Source organism: Triturus cristatus, chromosome 1_1 (genome assembly GCF_964204655.1).
Source record: "Triturus cristatus chromosome 1_1, aTriCri1.1, whole genome shotgun sequence".
NCBI classification, from domain to species: Eukaryota; Metazoa; Chordata; class Amphibia; order Caudata; family Salamandridae; genus Triturus; species Triturus cristatus.
In genome coordinates, this window is record NC_140579.1 from 103468223 (window position 1) to 103488479 (window position 20257).

General features: G+C 44.4%; 1 protein-coding gene across 1 annotated transcript in view; it reads left to right on the forward strand.

The window, feature by feature from the left end:
• Positions 1 to 1335: 1335 nt before the first annotated feature.
• Positions 1336 to 20257, forward strand: part of LOC146869642 (E3 ubiquitin-protein ligase TRIM39-like) — a 137002-nt gene continuing 118080 nt past the window's right edge. Inside the window, exon 1 of the mRNA XM_085609046.1 lies at positions 1336 to 1840. Coding sequence (XP_085465172.1) covers positions 1433 to 1840 — 408 coding nt within the window. The 5' untranslated portion in view covers positions 1336 to 1432. The remainder of the gene's footprint in view (positions 1841 to 20257) is intronic.

A 20257-nucleotide genomic window follows, 5' to 3' on the forward strand; every position in this document is an offset into this window, starting at 1 on the left:
CTTCAGTGACCAAATCAGCAAGGTCGTCTCATCAAGTTTCTACATTCTTCGAATTCAGAGGAAAATGTAATTCCTCCTTCCGGAAGACAGCCCGAAGATAGCAATCACAGCGCTCATTCTGTCACGTCTGGATTACTGCCATAGTCTCTACATGAACATCCAAAAGAGACACCCGAACAGACTCCTGATCGTACAGAATGTGGCAGCCAAGCTGCTAACAGGTACACCCAGGTTTGTCTCTGTGAGGATGGGACTTAGAGATCTTCACTGGCTCCCCGTCATGCAACGGGCACAGTTTAAGGCTCTGTGTACAGTTTTTAAGGCCCTTATGGGTGTTGGTCCTGATTTTCTGAAAAATGGGATACAATGGCATGTTCGTGGAAGAGCTTTGCGCTCCTCGCAAGCTAAACAAGTGTTGTATATATAGTGCTTATGCATACACATTTTTTGGGGTGGCAGTTTTATATAGCGCAAACTCGATCTGAAGGTATCAGATCGCTTTACATGACCACCGGTTGCATTACAGACGTACACATTCATTTTTCAGGCAGAGTGGGGGATGCGTCAGTCTCCTGCCAAGACTCGGACCTGGTTCCCCAGTTTCAAGGTCAGTCGCTTTGGCCATTACGCCACATGCTCTATTTACAATACTGTATGTTATTGTGTTTTTTTAAACAAAGCATTATCAAAGTTTAAAATAAAAAAAGCCATGGGAGATAAGGAGTTGAAAATGGCTTTAATTCAATCTGAGTGTATTGTGTGTGTCTGCTTATGTCTGTGTGTTTGCCTGCTTGTGTATGCTGTTCTTTGACTGAGAGAATGGGGACACTCTTGAGAGGTATTTTAAAAGAAATGTGTGCAATGCTTTTTGTGTGCATGTCTGCTTGTTTCTTTCTGTGTGTGTACGCTCGAGCATATCTAGTATTCTGCCAAAGACAACAAACAACAGTAGTGACGCTGCAAATGTTACAAAAAGGAAATGTTAACACATCATTGCGTTTGACTTTCATTTTGTGTAACCTGTTTAGTTTATAGACACGTATTTCTTGTGTTTTGGTATGTGCTGCAGCTGGTATAGAAATCTTTAAGTATCATCATGTCTTGCCCTTTGCCCCTCGCCCACTCGCCACACCTCTAGCTCATTTTAATGAGTACCTGCGCTTCTTTATTCCCATTTTAAACACTGTACTACAAGTTCCAGAATGCACAGGAAAAACCCCAAGCGCTGAGTGAACTTCGCGCCCCTGGTTCTCCGTACTCGTTGCTGACGTGCTCTCACGTTCCGTTCTATTGAGTTGCAGTTCGACTTCCGGTTCCTCCCAGGCAGATGTGGCTTGGATAGATTGACAGGCCGTCTGCGCAGTGGGAGACAGGAAGCTGGGATACTCCCAGGAAACAAACAGCAGAAACGAAACCGGTCTATTACTGCATCATGGCGGCGGCAGCCCAGTCTCAGAATCTGGAGGACGAAGTCACTTGTTCGATTTGTTTGGAATATTTCAAGGATCCGGTGATCACAGGCTGTGGACACATCTTCTGTCAGTCCTGCATCTCACGGTGCTGGCAGGGGTCCGAGACAAACCTCGCCTGTCCCCAGTGCAGAGAAGTATCCCAAGAGAAAAAACTTCAGCCCATCCGGCAGCTGGGAAACCTCGTGGAAGTGGTAAAGATCCACCTCCCCTCTCTGACGCCGCAGGAGAACGTGTGCGAGAAACACCAGCAGCTGCTGCAGCTCTTCTGTGAGGATGACCAGGAGCCCATCTGTGTGGTGTGTGACCGGTCCAGAGACCACCGGTCTCACACCGTCATTCCTGTAGAGGAGGCTGCCCAAGAGTACAAGGTATGTGCGGGGCACCGCTGGGATCGCAGCTCTTTGACCATAAACTCTGTACTGTTTGACTGACTGCGACTTAGGGTGACCAACTGTCCGTAAATTTCACGCACGGACAGTCCGTGAATTTACTGTTGTGTCCGTTGTCCGTGAAGGAAGTTTACACGGACGGCATTTGTCCGTAATTTTAGCCTTGAGGCCAAAAGACAAATGTTCAGGTGTTGAGATGGCTCAGCTCACGCAGAAGGGGGGTCTCCCGTGCAGTGATTCAGAGGGAGGGGCAGCGAGGGTGCCGGGCTGCTTCAAAGAATGTAAATGTGGGGACTGGTTAATCTGGGGATGTAAAGGATGCTTGAATGAGCAATAAATAGGTGTTAATTGACCTAAACTGCCTGAGGTGAAAGATATCTTCTTTCTCCATGGTATTGTTAAGGTGTTCCAAGCTGAAGTGTGTGCTTTGCAACTACAATTGAGGTCACAAACCACTATTACATTACATTGCGATTTCATACCGTCTCATGTTTACAATTCGGAAGGTGTCGCAAACCCCCTTTCACAATTCAGAACCTCTTTCCCCACTCTTAAAACAGGTTTTTTGTTCCGCTATCGAAGCGTGATTAAAAGACTTTGCAACTAAAAAAAAATCTTTATGACATGCGGCCCCTGGTGGATTGTCCTGTCGTATTCTCCTTGCATTAAACATGATTATTTTTCTTCTTGCGCTTTTAACTGTGGAAATGCAGGCTCTGGATAGTGATAGTGTATTAGCTGCAGTAAAATACATATATCAATGTCACCTTTGCAACTAACATCAAAATAATCACAGATGGGATGTGATATTGTGTGTGCCAATGCCTCATGAATCAGGATGCTTAACTAGGTCAGGGCTTTGAGTGGGCCGGGTCCTGCCTGTGCTCAGTGCCAGGTGCAGTTCTAAAAAGCAGGTGCTGAGATGGGTCCCTATTGGGCTCTCCATTTTTGCCCTAATCCTCAGGGTGGAAACAAAATCTTAACTCTGCTGCACTTCCACCCTTCACTGCCTTTGATGTAACTCTAAAGAGACTGGTTACAGTACTTTCACAGTCTCATAATTTTAGAACTGAAGCATTTTCAATGTTATTTGCAATGAAGCCAAAGTTGTTGCTTATTTGTCTTATGCAACTAACAACCATTAACAAAGCCAAAAGTCCTGGCTTGTTCTAGGTGGATTGTTACTTATTGTGTTATTTATCTGGATGCACTGACAGAAGCAGCAAATTTACCAGTCGGGGCGCAAAATATGCTAAGCACAGATTTCTTAGCTTACGTGTTTTTAAGCCATACCCTTAGTTACATCGGCCAAGCCCCTTTGACAGACCCCCCCCCAGTTTTTTCACCCCACTTAAAGCCCTGTACTAGTTAGTCCTGTAGCTAGTCCTGTAGCTCTTCATCATCATTTTACTACAGCAGTCAGCAGAAACATATCATGCACCATTTGAGGTCATTTGTGTCCTGCAAGCTAGAGGCGGTGGAGACGTAAACCTTAGGAGTTTGCATGATATCACCTCAGTACAGGTTCTGACACATAAAACAGGCTACAAGTGAGGGGTCTTGACACTTTAGGTTATACTGCCCCACCTGTGATCCTCATCTTCTTGGTATAACTATCCTGCTCTCCTACCTTTACCCTGCTTTCGTCCACTCTTCTTGCTTACGTTCAGATTTACTAGTGTATATCTTGCTGGCATCTTTTTGGGCTGGATTTTTTTTATACTGTCGACATTTCAATATCTCAAGGTTCGCATTGATCAGGCATTTCCCTTGCCATGCTTTCATGTCATACACCTTCTGCACATCTATGTGGACATGCTACAATGATTATTGTTTCTATGCTAATGTGATCCTTCTAAATGTTTACTCCTGTTATGACAACACTTTTTATGGCGCTCCGCAAATTGTTTCTCTGCACTCCTGCTATTCTGAAATCTATTGTGTAGTGCGCTGTAATAGTTTCATCATGTGCTCCCCCTACCCTTCCATATTCCTTTTACAGATCCCTCAAGCCGGTTTGAGTGGAGTCTGCAGAACTGAAAAAAAGAAAATAAACTGCTAGGCTAGATATTTTACGAAGAGACTGTGCGTGTTTCATTTTTCCCAGAGTCTGCTTTCATTTTCTCATGCACAATGACTGGATTTAAGACAAAGCATACTTCCAGTGCTCTGGAAATAGGAACGCACGGGGAAGGAGAGATGTGGTACTATCCTTGTACTCTCTTCTCCTGTATATGCGAACAACAGCAGTTCAGTGACTTGGTGCAATTTTCATATTTCAGACTGGGGTGCAATGTCATAATCATTAACGGCAAATGTACTTGCCCATGGACGTTGGCTCAATTTATTAGGTCTCACATTAGCCAAGACCTTTTGGTTTTGCTAAAATTATATGTATAATATGACACAAAGGTGTCCACTCAGAGGACTGCACTCTAATCCAGCAGTGCAGGACCCATTAAGCTACATCCTATGTGTGCTGCTTGACATCTCACAGTGCAAACACAAGGAGATGATGGACGGAGTGCTGAAACTTTTCAGACACTCACCCCCAGTCACATATCTGGCTTGAATCCATCATCATTCTTTCGCTCACTTCGCCAGCTCAGTTCAAACCCAGCCATATGCAAATCAGTCTTGACCCTATGCCTCATGGGGACAGTCCAGCCCGAACTGCCAAGCCAGGTCCTCACTGGACCGGAAACAAGCATCCTGGGACCGGTTTCTGGGTAACATACATCATCAGCCAGGCTAGCTTGAATCCAGTGGCAAAGTGAGCAAGGGACCTACATTTGGGCATACCCTTTCAACTTGGGGCAAACAAAGCAAACACAAGGAGATGATGGACGGAGCGCTGAAACTTTTCAGACACTCACCCCCCAGTCACAGTGGGTTGAATCCATCATCATTTTTTAGCTCATTCCGCCACCCCAGTTCAGACCCAGCCATATGAAAATCAGTCTTGACCCTGTGCCTCATGGGAACAGTCCAGCCCGAACTGCCAAGTCAGGTCTTCCCTGAACCGGAAACAAGCATCCTGGGACTGGTTTCGGGGTAACACCCCTCATTAGCCAGGCTAGCGTGAATCCAGTGGCAAAGTAAGCAAGGGACCCACGTCTGGGCATACCCTGCGAACTTAGGGAGAACAAAGCAAACCCAAGGAGATGATGGATGGAGAGCTGAAACTTTTCAACACTCACCCCCAGTCACAGATCTGGGTTGAATACATCATCATTCTTTAGCTCACTTCACCACCCCAGTTCAGATCCAGCTATATGCAAATCAGTCTTGACCCTCTGCCTCATGGGAACAGTCTAGCCTGAACTGCCAAGCCAGGTCCTCACTGGACCAGAAACAAGCATCCTGGTACCGGTTTCGGGGTAAAACCCCTCATCAGCCAGGCTAGCTTGAATCCAGTGACATCTGACACAAAGCTGGTCAATAGGAGGACTGCACTCTAGTCCAGCAGTGCAAGACCCATTTAGCTACTTCCCATGCGTGCTGCGTTATATCTCACAGTGGCATTCAGATATGAGATGCTAGTAATAAAGTCCATCCGAACAAATCTTCCCGACCACTTCTCTTTCCACAAATGCTTGCTCAGGACCATGAACTGTAAACAAAATATATTAGACTGAACAACCCAGTGCAGTAACCATATATATGATCATATAAAATAACACAAAAAGACCTGTAGAGTTGCTCAAAACTACGCACATACCGAAAAAACGTGAAGTGCATGATTGTCTCAAACTAATATAAACTTATTGTGACTTGTACTTATGTTGGTTGTCTATTTACTTATATACCATTGCGCGATCTCCTCTGATGTGTCTGTAAAATGTACCTTTTTGTTGCAAATTTTTGTCCTGAATTTTGACCTTCTGTCCTGAATTTTTGTCCTGAATTTTTACACTCACCGTCCTGAATTTCCCCTCATGCCAGTTGGTCACCCTACAGTGCGACTAAGAGTACAAGCCATGTGTTGGACAGTGTTGGGTCCTCAGATCTTTTACTGCAGGACCGTGCCCAAGAACACAAGGCCTGTGTGAGAAACTGCGGGGATTCTGTCTGGACTCATGGGCCTGGTGCTATAATGTGCTCTCTAGAGCACGATGAACCCAAGAGTAGAATTGTCTTGTCACGCAGGGTCTGTGTTGTGCCTCATGACTGTAGGCGCGGTGCCAAAGACAACACTGTGTGTCTGCGACAGACTTGGGTTCAGTGCCCCTGTCCCTGAGAATATGTTGTTTCTGTGTGACCTGGCTGAGGTCAAAGTTCATAGTGTACGACAGGGCCGTAGTTTAGCAATATATGTTTTGGGGGGGCATGGCCCCAGTGATGACAAACCTTTATTTACATACTCGAACAGGACGAAGGAGTCGTGCTATATTGCGATACCAATTGAAGACAAGCATTGGCATAGCCAATAGGTCTCGCCTTTGGGACCTTTTACGTGTTTAGCCATGCAACAGTTGCATAACTAAATACTTATAAGGTCCCGAAAGCGAGACCTATTTGTAATGATGTGGGTTCCCTACTTATTCACCAAAGACCAAGAGTAGAGGTTGTGGGTATTAATAATGCTTTATTATCACCATCGGCAGGAGAGCGGCGGGAATCCGACCTCGCGGCAAATCGCGGGCCCGCGCGCATGCGCTCGTTAACGTGCGTTCTCGCGCGCTGCGTAACCACGCATCGCACGAGAACTATAGCGCAACACTACATATCTCCATTCTTTTATAAACAAAGAAAAGGGGTCCTTAAAGTCCCAATGATCATTTAGCTACACAGGGCTCGAAAAATGTACTCGACCGCTCGCAAATGCGAGTGATTTTTGTGACGGTCGAGCCAGTTTTCAGGCCTACTTGACCGGCCTGGCAAGTGCTATCTGCCACTGCAGTAGCAGGTGAAAGGCTCTAGGGGGCAGCACGCACCACCTAGCATAGTGGTGGTGGTGCGGTGTGCGGTGAAGGCTCTAGGGGGCAGCAGGGTACGACGCCAATCAAGTGGTGGTGCGGTGAAGGCTCTAGGCGGCAGCAGGGTGCACGCACCACCTAACATAGTGTGTGTGGTGCGCTGCCCATCGTTTTGTGGGTCCCAGGGCCGTCAATCGTGTAGCGCGCGAAAAGCGCTACCAATGACGGCCCAAGATATCATTTTGGCCTGCCCTCGCGCTGTGCTGCTTAAAGTGCAGCAGTGACGCAGCACGCCACCACGCGCTCTCTTCAGTGGAGTTGGGAGTGCAGGGCGATTTGGCTTGCCATCTAGGAGAGGTGAGTCGCAGTTTTTCCATTAATGTATGATTATGGTAATGTTGGGGGATATAACGCAGATAGCATAGGAATTGAATGTTCATGAAATTAGATAGAGGTCTGAAACCAGCATCTTGGAGTCTACCCTAAAACAAATACCAGCTATGTGAAGGGCACAGTGGAAACTGATTTTTCTAAAGTTTGGATACCTACAAAGCCCAAAGGCTTCTACATGTGTAGAATATGCATTATGTAAGGATCATCATTGTCTATGGTAAAGACGATGGATACATTGCTGTTGCTCAAATATTACTAAAAGTTAAACAAGTTAAACAATCACATGCTGCACATGCTTAGATGTAATTGTATAATTATTGATCTATTATTAGTGTCCCAGGCTTCAAAGGTTTATTTTCCGCACAAATCCTTTGTGCCCTTTCCAAACCGCCTTGTAAAAGCATTCTATCTCGGGACACAAACGGAAGAGATACTGTAAATATGGGGGCACAAATACATTTGAAATCCCTTAATACATTGCTGGTGTAGTTCCATTTAGACACATTTCTAAAATGCAGCGTCGTTGTGTGGTGTCTTTTAAGCTGTAAAACAAATAATTCAAAAACCTTGTTTTTAAAGTAGATTTCGGTGGCTAAAGCCTACATATGCTTAATTGCATCGGAGTTTGAATAACAATATTTTAGTGCTTATCTTATACACTTTGTAGAATTTTAAAAATAGTTTTATTTCCAAAGATAGCTGGGCTAAAAACCTGATATTCGTACATCTGAGCTATAAAGTTATTCACTATTACTTGTTACCATGCTCAATTTGAGTGTTTGTCTTTCATTTAAGCCCACTCGACAACTGCAAGTAAATATTGTCACTTAATGGCTGGAGTAAGGTCCAGCACGATTCTTCTCACCATTTTGCATTATTTCTTTATGGTTCTCTGCATTTTTAACTACATAGGGTACTATGGAAGTACAGACACCACAATTTATCTTTCTCTTTCGCGCTGCTGAAGTACTTTTAATGAGGGGCCTAGAATTCCTCCCTTACTCAAAGTAAACTCTTTAGCGTTAGTCATTCTTTAAACACCGGATCTCACTAAATGCGCACAACATCCTGTGATTCTGGGCAAATCATTTCATCTCCATCATGTGCCTATCAAAAATGAATGCATCCTCATGTACGCAACTGGTGCTTGTGTAAAGCGCTCTGATACCTTCGGGTCAAGTTCGCGCTATATAATACTCCGAAAAAAATGTAGGCAGACAATGGTAGGAAGAGGGGCTGTAATCTGCCCTTCCTTCTAAACAAGCATTTGCAATGCAGTAGTTCTCGAATAACTGAAAGTTTGAGCTATTGGCGTTGCAAAAAATAATGCTACGGCGCGCCAGTAGCTCAAACTCAGTAATGCGAGATCTATTGAATTGCAAATCTTGTATCTCTTGTGACGCTGCCTCATTTTTCCAAATCGATAGCCTTTAGCTGGGGCAGATTTGAATGTTGTCATTTATGTAGCTTAGACCCAGCTCACTAAGGCAAATGAAATGTGGGGTGGAAAGAGGGGCAGATAAAAGCTTTAAAAAAAAAAAAAGCAACTTTCCTGTGTTTGAATTACTGAAAAGTCCCTGATGCCCCAATCTACCGCCTCGTATGTAGCGACCGGTACACATTGCATGGAATAGATTTGAAGCATGGGAGCAAATGCTTGGTCCCAGGGGGGCAGGGGCCTAATTGCTGGAGGCGTACAATTCATATGCGATCAATTTGTGGGTCGAGTGTATTGATGTTAGGTCGAGTACAAAAGTCTACTCACTCGACCTGCAGGTCAAGTAAGATTTTTTTAGATTTGTCGAGCCCTGCTAACCTCTAGTTCAAAGTCTCGGAAGTGGCTGGGTCTTACCACCGCTCTGCCCACTCTAGTGCGCCTTACCGGAGTGGAGCATTCCTCTTGGGTACCTTCCTTCGCTGGGCTTCCTGCTTGTCCTCTCGGTGTGCTCAGCTCTTCCCTCCTCGGGGTTCTGCTCTCCTCTCCACTCTGTTCCACGATCTCTGGTGTCATTTGCTCCCCATGAATCTCACTGCTCTCTTCTCCTGTCCTGTCCTGTCTTCTTCTCCAGCCGCGTTGTTTCCTTCACTTTCCCTTGCGCTTGCGTCTTGTGGCGTTCTTTCACTCTCCTCCTGGGGCCAACGTAGGTTTTGGTTGCATTTGGTCATACGGTCTTGAGACCACACATTCCCATCACTTAGCAATGCAGCTCTGTCGTACACTTCTTTCACTTGTAGGGGAGGGCTGTATTTGCTGTCTCCCTTCTTTTTCTTCATGGCAAATCTAACTCTCACCCATTCCCCTCTCTCCAGGGTAGTGGCCTTTACTCTCCTCCTTTTGATAATAGTATTCAGTATATATTCTTTGGGCCTTCTCCAGGTTGTGCTGTACCACTGCCGGAGACCACTTGCTGGTTATCGTCTTTTCTCTCCACACTACATTGTCTTTGGTGAAAGGATGTCGTCCCCTCAAGATTTGGAAAGGGCTATACCCCGTGCCTGTGGGGGTGATCCGGTATGCCCATATCATTTTCTGTACCTCCTTCTCCCAGTCCTTGCCCATCATGATGGCTGCTTGGATGGATCCCATGATGACTCGATTGAAACGTTCCACTTGTCCATTACTTGACGGATGATACAGGGAAGTATGTTGTACTTTGATTCCATTCCTCTCCGCATATTTGTACCACTTTTCAGAGGTGAATTGCGGTCCGTTGTCGCTCAAAATGGTTCTCGGGATTCCTTCCCTGAGAAATACTGACGTCATGAACTTAATCACCTTCTCCGTATCCATTGCTTCTTGAATATGTATCTCCGGCCATTTGGAGTGTTTTTCCACAAGAACGCACAGATATTGGGGCGTCCCTTGGTTGTCCAGCACCGGTCCTAGAATGTCTACTGCTACTTCTCCCCACGGATCCTTTGGTAGAGTGAATTTCCCCAGCGCCGGCCTTAGTGGGTTCAGTGTCTTATACTAGCCAGTGGGTGTCAAGGGAAATCCTAGCACTACCTACAAGAGTACACAATTTATATCAATGAACATATATGTTGACTGCGGTGCTTTTCAACTTGAGGTTAAAACACCCAAAACTCCAAATACAACCTTAGGTTGATTCCAGTATTTTCTTATGTTGTAGCACACGCAAAGTTAAATAATTGCTGTATAATGGTAATAACAATGACAACAAATTTGTGTGGGCTTCTCTTCTTCTTTAATTTCAGAGTAGAGTCTTCACACCTCTCAAATTTCAAAAAATCTTCCACTCCCCAACGCGTTTCGTCGCTAAGGGATTAACCCATACGACTTCCTCAGGGCTGGAAGTAACAAAATAATACAATTGGAGTACAAAATCTATTGTTTCATTTATGTGAGCCCACATATAATCCACGTGCAGAAGGAAAGGCTCCACAACATAAGACAGTCTGTGTCCCGTGTTTCAACATATTAATACCTTCTCAGGCCAAAATTCATATATATAATATAGTTATCACCAACCTCCACGAAACAAATAGTGTCTAAATTATATTCAGCCTACATTGACTTCTGTCACCAAATAGTGAGGCGCATGCTACTCAGATTAAACCCTGAATAAAAAATCTGTACCTTATTTCTTGTATTCGAGCACCTAAAACAATATAAAACGTGTGGGACATTATTATCTGCGGAGCACATGAGGCATAGGCTGATCCTATCAACAGAAAATTACCATGCCACTTACGTGCCTTGTCGCCTATAATGACATTCTCAGTGCCTTGCTACCGAAATCCCACAGTAAGAAAATGATGACGCTAACCTATAAATGAAATACAAAAGTTTGTGTAAACTTAATCCACTATACCTAACCTCGTGGTTCTTAATGTTCATCCTGTCAACAAATTACTCAATAAAGACTTATCTTACCTTGATTAGTCTTTCTATGTGGCCCAGTGTAATATTTGCACCTTTGCTCCGTATTTTATAAGGTCAACTACAATCCTAATGTCCACGTTATATATGTCGATATATTTAGTTCACGTACTCCAACCAATATAAATTCACCAAAGTTCCCTGAAGTACTGGGATATATAAATAAAATACCAAAATATCCTTATTAGCCAAAACTCATATCTTTTAAAACTATCCTACGTGTAACTTCTAAGGCTCCTCTCCGGCTTACCTTTGAAACGCTCTCGCCCCCGGATACAGGAACGCGTAGGCGTTGTCCATTCTCCCGTCTACTCTTTTGTAATCACAAAAACCAACGAGATGACTCATGTCAGGTTCGCCTACAGCGGGCGCCATCTTAAGTCGGTATCACATAGAGTAACTCCCTTAATCATTTCGCCCAATTCTATGACGAAATTCTCTTTCTTATGCACCTTACTTATCAATTCAATCGTTCTTGTCTACTCTTTTGAAATCTTAAACAACAACGACGAGGTAACTCATGTCTGTTTCGCCTCAAACGGGCGCCATCTTAAGTCGGTATTATGAAAAGTAACTCCATTGCTCATAGTGGGTGCCATCTTGATGCAGTCCTAGGATGCTTGTTTCCAGTCCAGGGAGGACCTGGCTTAGCAGTTCGGGCTGGACTGTTCCCATGAGGCACAGGGTCAAGACTGATTTGCATATGGCTGGGTTCAAACTGGAATGGCATGGTGAATGAATGGCATGGTGAGCAAAAAACCGATGGATTTAGGCCCAGATCTCTGTACTGGGGTGAATGTATGACATTGTTCTGCATTCTGTCCATCAAATTGTTGTTTTTGCAATTACGCAAGTCAATGTAGGGTGAATATAATTTAGACACTCTATTTGTTTCGTGGAGGTTGGTGATAACTATATATGTGAATTTTGGCCTGAGAAGGTATTAATATGTTGAAACACGGGACACAGACTGTCTTATGTTGTGGAGGATTTCCTTCTGCACGTGGATTATATGTGGGCTCACATAAATGAAACAATAGATTTTGTACTCCAATTGTATTATTTTGTTACTTCCAGCCCTGAGGAAGTCGTATGGGTTAATCCCTTAGCGACGCAACGCGTTGGGGGGTGGAAGATTCTTTGAAATCTGAGAGATGTGAAGACTCTACTCTGAAATTAAAGAAGAAGAGAAGCCCACACAAATTTTTTTTGTCATTTTTATTACCATTATACAGCAATTATTTAACTTTGCGTGTGCTACAACATAAGAAAATACTGGAATCAACCTAAGGTTGTATTTTGGGTTTTGGGTGTTTTAACCTCAAGTTGAAAAGCACCGCAGTCAACATATATGTTCATTAATATAAATTGTGTACTCTTGTAGGTAGTGCTAGGATTTCCCTTGACACCCACTGGCTAGTATTTTTCATTTGAGGGTAGCAGCACCACAAGCACATTACATTTTAATAATTAAAATGAGTGACAATCTGGACAGAGACAGATTAGCGGCGGAGTTGTTTGATAATTTGTGCAGGGGAAATACAGTAACAGAAGCCATCAGGAAAGCAAATCAACCCAAGAATGAGGGTTTACGTAGTAAGTTTGTTAGGCTGGAAAGACTTAAGCAATCTGAAATGTCAAAGTGGTGGGATGGCACCACGCTTAACCAATACTTGAAATTAAATAGGATCCCAAGGGGTCTTCGTTCCCAGATCATCCCGACTTATGATGATCTGGACGAAGGTCTTCTTGGGATCTGGGAGAAGGAGCTTACATCTAGCTCTGTTAAATTAATGGAAATTCTGATTGAAAATGCAGAAAGAAAAGTGAAGAGCTTACAGTTAGAGATTGCACAATTGGAGGGTGAAATCGCATCTCTTAACATGCCTGAGGCAACAGCAAAGAATTATGAGATCTTGAAAGGGGTTTTAGTAAATCACCAAAACGATATTAAACAAAGAAAAGCACGTAAGCTAAAGAGGGATGAAGTAGACTATAATAATGGGAGAGTTTTTACTTTTTCAAAAAAATATGATCATTTGGTTGTGATGGATAAGAACAAAAAGATATCAGAAACACCATCCACTAGCTCCAGCAATACGTCACTTAGCACGGTACCAACGAGTGAGAGTGATGCAGAGGGTGGACCTAACACTTGATCAGACAACCATGCCCTTTAGGAAATTCCTCTTTCCTACAAGAGGTGAATCGCATCAAGAGGGGGGAACAGGGAGCAGGTCAAAAGAGTAGAAAACACAAGGAAAAAGGAGGGGCAAGAGAAATGGGAACAGAAGGGGACAGAACAGGAATGAAGACTCGGTCCTGGAACAAGAAGGAATAAACTTCCACTTCACCTCCCCTTGATATGTTATCAATCTTTCAGATCGAGCCTTGCCAGATGATATGATAATGCTATTAAAGAAAGGTTTGGGTTTCTGTCCGTACTATAAGGGAGATATCTGTGACACTAAGATAGATTTATTTCGTTTTGTCAGAAGATTAATATTGAAAAAACATTTTGCCTTAAAATTCAAAGCCAAATAAAGAGAGTATGTCGCAAATCTGTAATCCAGTGTCCAATGCATTGACAATCGGGGGATATTCAAGATACAGTGACTTTACTTTCAATTACGGAATTGGAAGAAGATCCGGTTACTATAGGGAGAGTATTAGAAGACTTGGATGTAAGACCAGACTTATCAGTAACAAGTGGATTAAAAGAAGAGTCGAGATGGTCTCCAAATCTAGTGAGTGGTAACAATATAGAAATATTTAATACCTTAGTTACTAATGATCTTGAGAATGGTATGAGAAAGTTAGGCCCTTCTTCTAAATACCTAGGGGATAACCTAACGACACTTGAACGTCAAGCACTAAGGACTTTAGTAGAAGACCCCAGTCTGATTATTAGAAAGGCAGATAAGGGGGGTAATATTGTGGTGATAAACAAGACAGATTATGATTGTGAGATATATTCTCAACTGAATAATGTAGAATGTTATCAAAGAATCATGTATAATCCCCATGTTCTCTCTTATAACAAGGATTAATGGGTTGTTACATAAATGGCATAATGAGTGTCTTCTAGATGAAGATGAATTTTTATATTTGAAAGTTAACCGTCCACGGTATCCCTGCCTGTACACGTTGCCAAAAATTCATAAGGACCTCCCTTTTCCACCAGGGAGGCCAATTGTGGCAGGAATAGGGGGACCCACAGAGCGACTGTCTCAGTATGTTGTTTTGTTTCTACAGCCAATAGTAGTGAATTTGCCATCATATATTAAGGACACGAAGCATATTCTGAATGTACTTGGAGATATCACTTGGGAATCGGGTATGTGGCTGGTAACACTGGATGTGGTATCGCTATATACTAGCATACGAAATGAATTGGGAATCAAAGCGGTGGAACACTTTCTCACAAAAAGACCAGCGAGTCAATGGGGGGACACCCAAATGTTGTTAGCTATGACTGAATTGATACTGTCAAATAATTACTTTCTTTTTAATGCAGAATGGTCTAGGCAAACCCAAGGAGTTGCAATGGGTTCTAGATTTTCACCAGCATATGCAAATTTATTCATGGGATGGATAGAGGAAATGGTGATATGGGGTCCATCAGGCAGACAATGGAATGATGATACTCTGTATTGGGGACGATACATTGATGATTGTTTGATGATTTGGACGGGAACGGAAAACAAATTACGAGAGTTCATTTGTTATATGAACAGTAATGACATGAATATAAGGTTTACATCATGTGTCAGCTCCACTAAAGTGTTGTTTTTGGATGTACAGTTATTTATACAAAATGATAAGATTTGCAGCAATATGTACCGGAAACCTACATCTTGTAATGCTATCTTGCATGCTGACAGTGCGCACCCCCGGCATCAGATTAGGGCAATCCCTTATGGAGAAATGTTAAGGGCACGTCATAATTGTAGTGATGAAAGTCACTTTAAAATATGTGTTGAAGACATGGAGAGAAGGGTTTACCCAAAGGGGTTCTGGTAAAGAGGATCTTAGTGTAGCGAAACAGAGGGCGTTCAAGATAAAGCGCTCATCCACCTTAAAGCCTAGCAAAGCAAAAGCACTAGTATCACCGTCCATCAGGATGATTACAGAATATACACCTATCAGTAGAATTTTATACAAGAGTATGTTTAAACATTGGCATATTCTCAAAGCGGATAAGACACTACGAGAATTTCTTACGGATAAGTCCCAGATTACCTTTCGAAGAGGCAGGACATTAGGTACGATTTTGAGTCCAAGCTACCTATCAGATGTGAATAAAGAACAATGGCTGATGCAGTTTAGTAAGGGTTTTTTTTAAATGTGGCCATTGTGGAATGTGTAAATATGCAAAGGATAAAACAAAACAATTCAAGGTGAATGGAGAACAAACATTTGATATTGTGACCAATATTAATTGTAATACAAAATATGTTGTTTATTTGATTTTGTGTAAATGTGAGAAGATATATGTGGGTAGCACAATACGGGCTCTTAAGGACCGTATAAGTGGGCATTGGAGAGCAGTTAAGAACAATGATGTGAGGTATCCCATTGCAGAGCATGTTCATAACTGTACAGCACAAGGCACACATAAATCTTTTCAATTCTTTGGTATAGAACATGTCAAAATGGAATCACGTGGTGGGAACAGAACTTATACTGCGGAGGCATGAGGCGAGGTGGATCATGCGCTTGAGGGCCGTGGAAGAGGGTCTGAATTATGACCGAGAGCTACAGTACTTCTTAGGAGAGTAGACAACGAGGTTGTTTAATTTAGTCACTGATCGTTAGTGAATATTCAGTTATTGGGAAACAATGTGGAACATGGTTATGAATGATACCAAAAGAGTTTAGTTTAACGCCTTCAATGCAATCTTTTTAATTTTATTTTTTTTGTTCGAGATTTGTGAATAGCGTGGTTTAAATGGCGCATGCATGATCTATATGGGAGAAGAATCGACTGTAATAGTTATTGAGTCTGAGTATTTAAATTCGCGTTACTGAGGAGCACATTAATTTATAAGGGAGGTGTTTAAAAAAGACAATTTTATTATAGATTCAGGGTGAAACTGAGACATGTATGAATACCGGCTTAAGATGGCACCCACTGTAGGAAGGTGGATATCTGACTATGGTTACCCCCAACTTTTTGCCTAATGTCTAGCTGGTTTTTCGACTTAGTTGGCCTGAGATCCTGCCATTCAGGGTCTCAGGCTGTCTGCTCTCTCTTTAAAATGGACTCCATGTACCCTAGGTACATACCCAATTGGTTAGGATCACCTTATTGGACCCTGTACAGTGACCCTAGGTACCCAGGGCATAGGTGTACCCTAGGCCTCCCAGGGGCTGCAGCATGTATTATGCCACCCCTGGTCTGGCCTTCCAATCCGACACAACTGGCTGATCACTCAGCTGGGGCAAGGTCGTGTAATCACCCCTTGCTTAGGTGTTGTATTCCTATACCTACCTTATATATAGACACGTGTACCTATCAGCCACTCCTATGGCAGGCCTTAACAATCCTGGAGGCAGAGTGCTTGGTAACATGTGAGATGGTGCTCTAGCATGAGCTGAGCCTGTCTGCAGCTTTCGGAACCATGTCCTTATAGCTGTTCTATGATATAGCCTACCATATACTCTTAAAGTGCCTTATAATCTTAAACGGTTATGGTAACTATGGTTTGGCTTTATCAAAACATGTTGTGTAAGGTGTGGAATAATACCCCCATACCATTTCTGGTGATGAGGATTTTATTCCTCCCTTCTAGAGGGAGAGACATGTTAAAATCCTACTTTGCTGTTTAACTCTCACCAAAGCCTCAGCATCACAAAATGGATGCTGCTGCCACAGACACAAGTCTGACCTCCTGCTGATGGGAGCCCTCCCAGCCAGGGAGGCCTGGACAATAGGTTTCCTGCTTGGGGAGGTGCTAGCACCTCCCCAGACAGACTTTAGTGTATTGGGGCAGGGAGGGATGAAAGGAATGAGACATGCCTGGGGCACACAAGGTGCTCCATGCATATTCCAGTTCAAACCGGTGCTGGGGCACTCCAGCCCCAGCTCTGGCGCGAAACTGGACAAAGGAAAGGGGGTGTAGCCACTCCCCTTCCTGGTCCCACCCATAGGAGGGACCTTGCAGGTAGCCCAGCCCACTAGCCCAGTATATTAGTAGCTAGTTGGGCCCTGCTAAATTAGATTATCCTGAACCTGCAACTTGAACAGAAACTCTGGACCTTCGACATTCGACGAAAGAAGAAGACTGAAGAATCTCCCTTGTGGCCAAGGAGTGGTCACCCTGTGCGAACAGGCACCATCAAGAGACTTACCCTTTGCTGAAGTTCTACGAGGGACCGACTGCAGAGCCTGACCAGAGCCTTGACTTCCAGACTTCTCCGACCCTGATCCACAGCCGAGCTGAGATCCGTGGAGGCGACGAGAGACGTGGGACCGGCTACCTGGGAAAAGTGGCGAGTATCTTCCAGCGCAGCTTCTGAGGCACCCTCGAGGTTGTGCACCGGGGATTGAGAAGCCCCAACCCCAAGCACCATCTGCACCGAAGATCAGCCCTCCACACTCCACGAGTCCTGCGTGGGGCCCTTCCGCACTTTCCTGCTTGCCGCGTCTGTCCGGTTGCTTGCCCGTTGGCTAGTAACCTTTGCGACGACACACCTTCAATTTTCCACTGCTAGTTTGGCTCCTCCAGACTGGCTCCTGCTCCTCTGTAAAAGAGAAGCACCCCAGACCTTCCTGGTCTGCACCAGAAGCAAGTCCTCCATTCTTCGTGGGTTCCGCTTGCCAAGGCTTGGTGAGTCCTAGTTCGATTTCGCCGCCGCGGACAGCACGAGCCTTCGTGGGACAGCTCGCCTCCTGGTCCTGGTCGTCCTCGACGTCTCCTGGTACCCATGGCTGCTGCGACCAGCTTCACCTCTTCACCTGCAATCTCCCGACATCGCCTGGTTCCTTCCTGGTTCCACGTGGTCACTGGCTAGTGACGTTTACTCTGTCCCTTCTGCTTGCCGGTATCCTTCCTTCTTGATCCCGGCCTTGGGATCCACCTGGCACTCTTCACTGACTGCCTGTCAGCATCTTTCCTTCAGGCATCCATAGGAGTCGACGACGAAACCAGACGCAAGTTCACACCTATGCACCCGCAGCCCGTGGGCTAGGTAACTTGGGTACTCCGGTGCTCATCAGGGTATCATCAGGGTATTGACTATCCTAGTGTCTAGTTCTCAAGTTTCGACTTCCTAGCTACTCTAGAAGTGTCCTAAATCTTATTAATTCTAAACTGTACTATTTCTATCGATTATACGCATTACGCGTGAGTGTTTCCACTCTGCACCTGAATCCCGTGGGCCTCCCATTTCCTAACCTTGGGTAGTATAGTGTAGCCCCAGCGATTCCCTAGGCCTATCCTATTTTCGTGACAGTGGTCCTTATACCACTTACTTAGTATATGGTTTGCGTGGCCCCTAGGGCCTAACTGTATTACTTACCCGTGTGACTTAATGTATGCTTGAATAAGACTGTGTTGTACTTACCTCGAATCTCAAAGAGCGCTGAGGGTTTGACTAGAATAAATAAATATATATATATATATATATATAATATATATATATATATACATATATATAACCTGATGTGGTGTCCTTTCATTTGGCATTCAAGGGATTATATATGGTATAACAGCTGGCTTCACATGCCATTCAGAGTTTAGCCTAAGACTGCTCTTGTCCATGCTACCACTAGGATAGCTGGTCTATAAGGTTGACTTTACAACCAATCACCATAAGGGTTGTTTGGACTGATACAAGGTGTACACTAGAACTAGTGACATCATGCATCAGGCCAACTTCTCACACCCACTATGAGCAATGGAGTTACTTTTCATAATTCTGACTTAAGATGGCGCCCGTTTGAGGCGAACCAGACATGAGTTACCTCGTCGTTGTTGTTTAAGATTTCAAAAGAGTAGACAAGAACGATTGAATTGATAAGTAAGGTGCATAAGAAAGAGAATTTTGTCATAGAATTGGGCGAAATGATTAAGGGAGTTACTCTATGTGATACCGACTTAAGATGGCGCCCGCTGTAGGCGAACCTGACAGGAGTCACCTCGTTGGTTTTTGTGATTACAAAAGAGTGGACGGGAGAATGGACAACGCCTACGCGTTCCTGTATGCGGGGGCGAGAGCGTTTCAAAGGTAAGCGGGAGAGGAGCCTTAGAAGTTACACGTAGGATAGTTTTAAAATATATGAGTTTTGGCTAATAAGGATATTTTGGTATTTTATTTATATATCCCCGTACTTCAGGGAACTTTGGTGAATTTATATTGGTTGGAGTACGTGAACTAAATATATTGACATATATAAAGTGGACATTAGGATTGTAGTCGACCTTATAAAATACGGAGCAAAGGTAAAATTTTACACTGGGCCACATAGAAAGACTAATCAAGGTAAGATAAGTCTTTGAGTAATTTGTTGACAGGATGAACATTAAGAACCACGAGGTTGGGGGGAGGAGCCTAGCGCGCATCCAAGATGGTCGCGTGAGCACAGGGCTCCCCGGACCCTTGCTGCTCCTCGGAATTTATCCTGAGAATATCCTGATGTGGTTTATGGAATCTGGCAGATGAAGACCGGCTGAGCACATATCTCTTTTCAGAACTCGAATCGGACCTGGGAATCCTGAGTTGTCGTTGTTCGAACTTTTGGGACCCACCTGACGGAGGTGCCCGGGGCGAAGGTGATCCGTGGAGCCGTGTCGTAATTGAACAACAGCGGCTGCAGTGCGGTGCCAGTGGCCGCTCTACCACTTTCGGTTTCACTTTCGGACTTCAGGGGGCTGGCCGGCGAACGCACTTGATGTGGCGGGGTGTTTCCTTGGCCTCTGCGCGAGGCTTTGTCTCCACCTGCCACTAGTGTGCCTATCGCCTTGGGTCCCCCCGCACCGCTATATTGTGGTCTCTGGTGCGGCGCTGGTTTGCGGTGCCGTTGCCCCTACGACTCTTGGTCGGCGGTCTTCTTCGGTGTCCGTGACCACATGGGGGGCAAAGGGGGCCCCGAGGGGCGTAAGACTAAGGCCTCCCTCCGCGGGGGACCGGTCCAGGCCAACAACATGGACCGCTACACTCAGGGCAGAGGGTCCC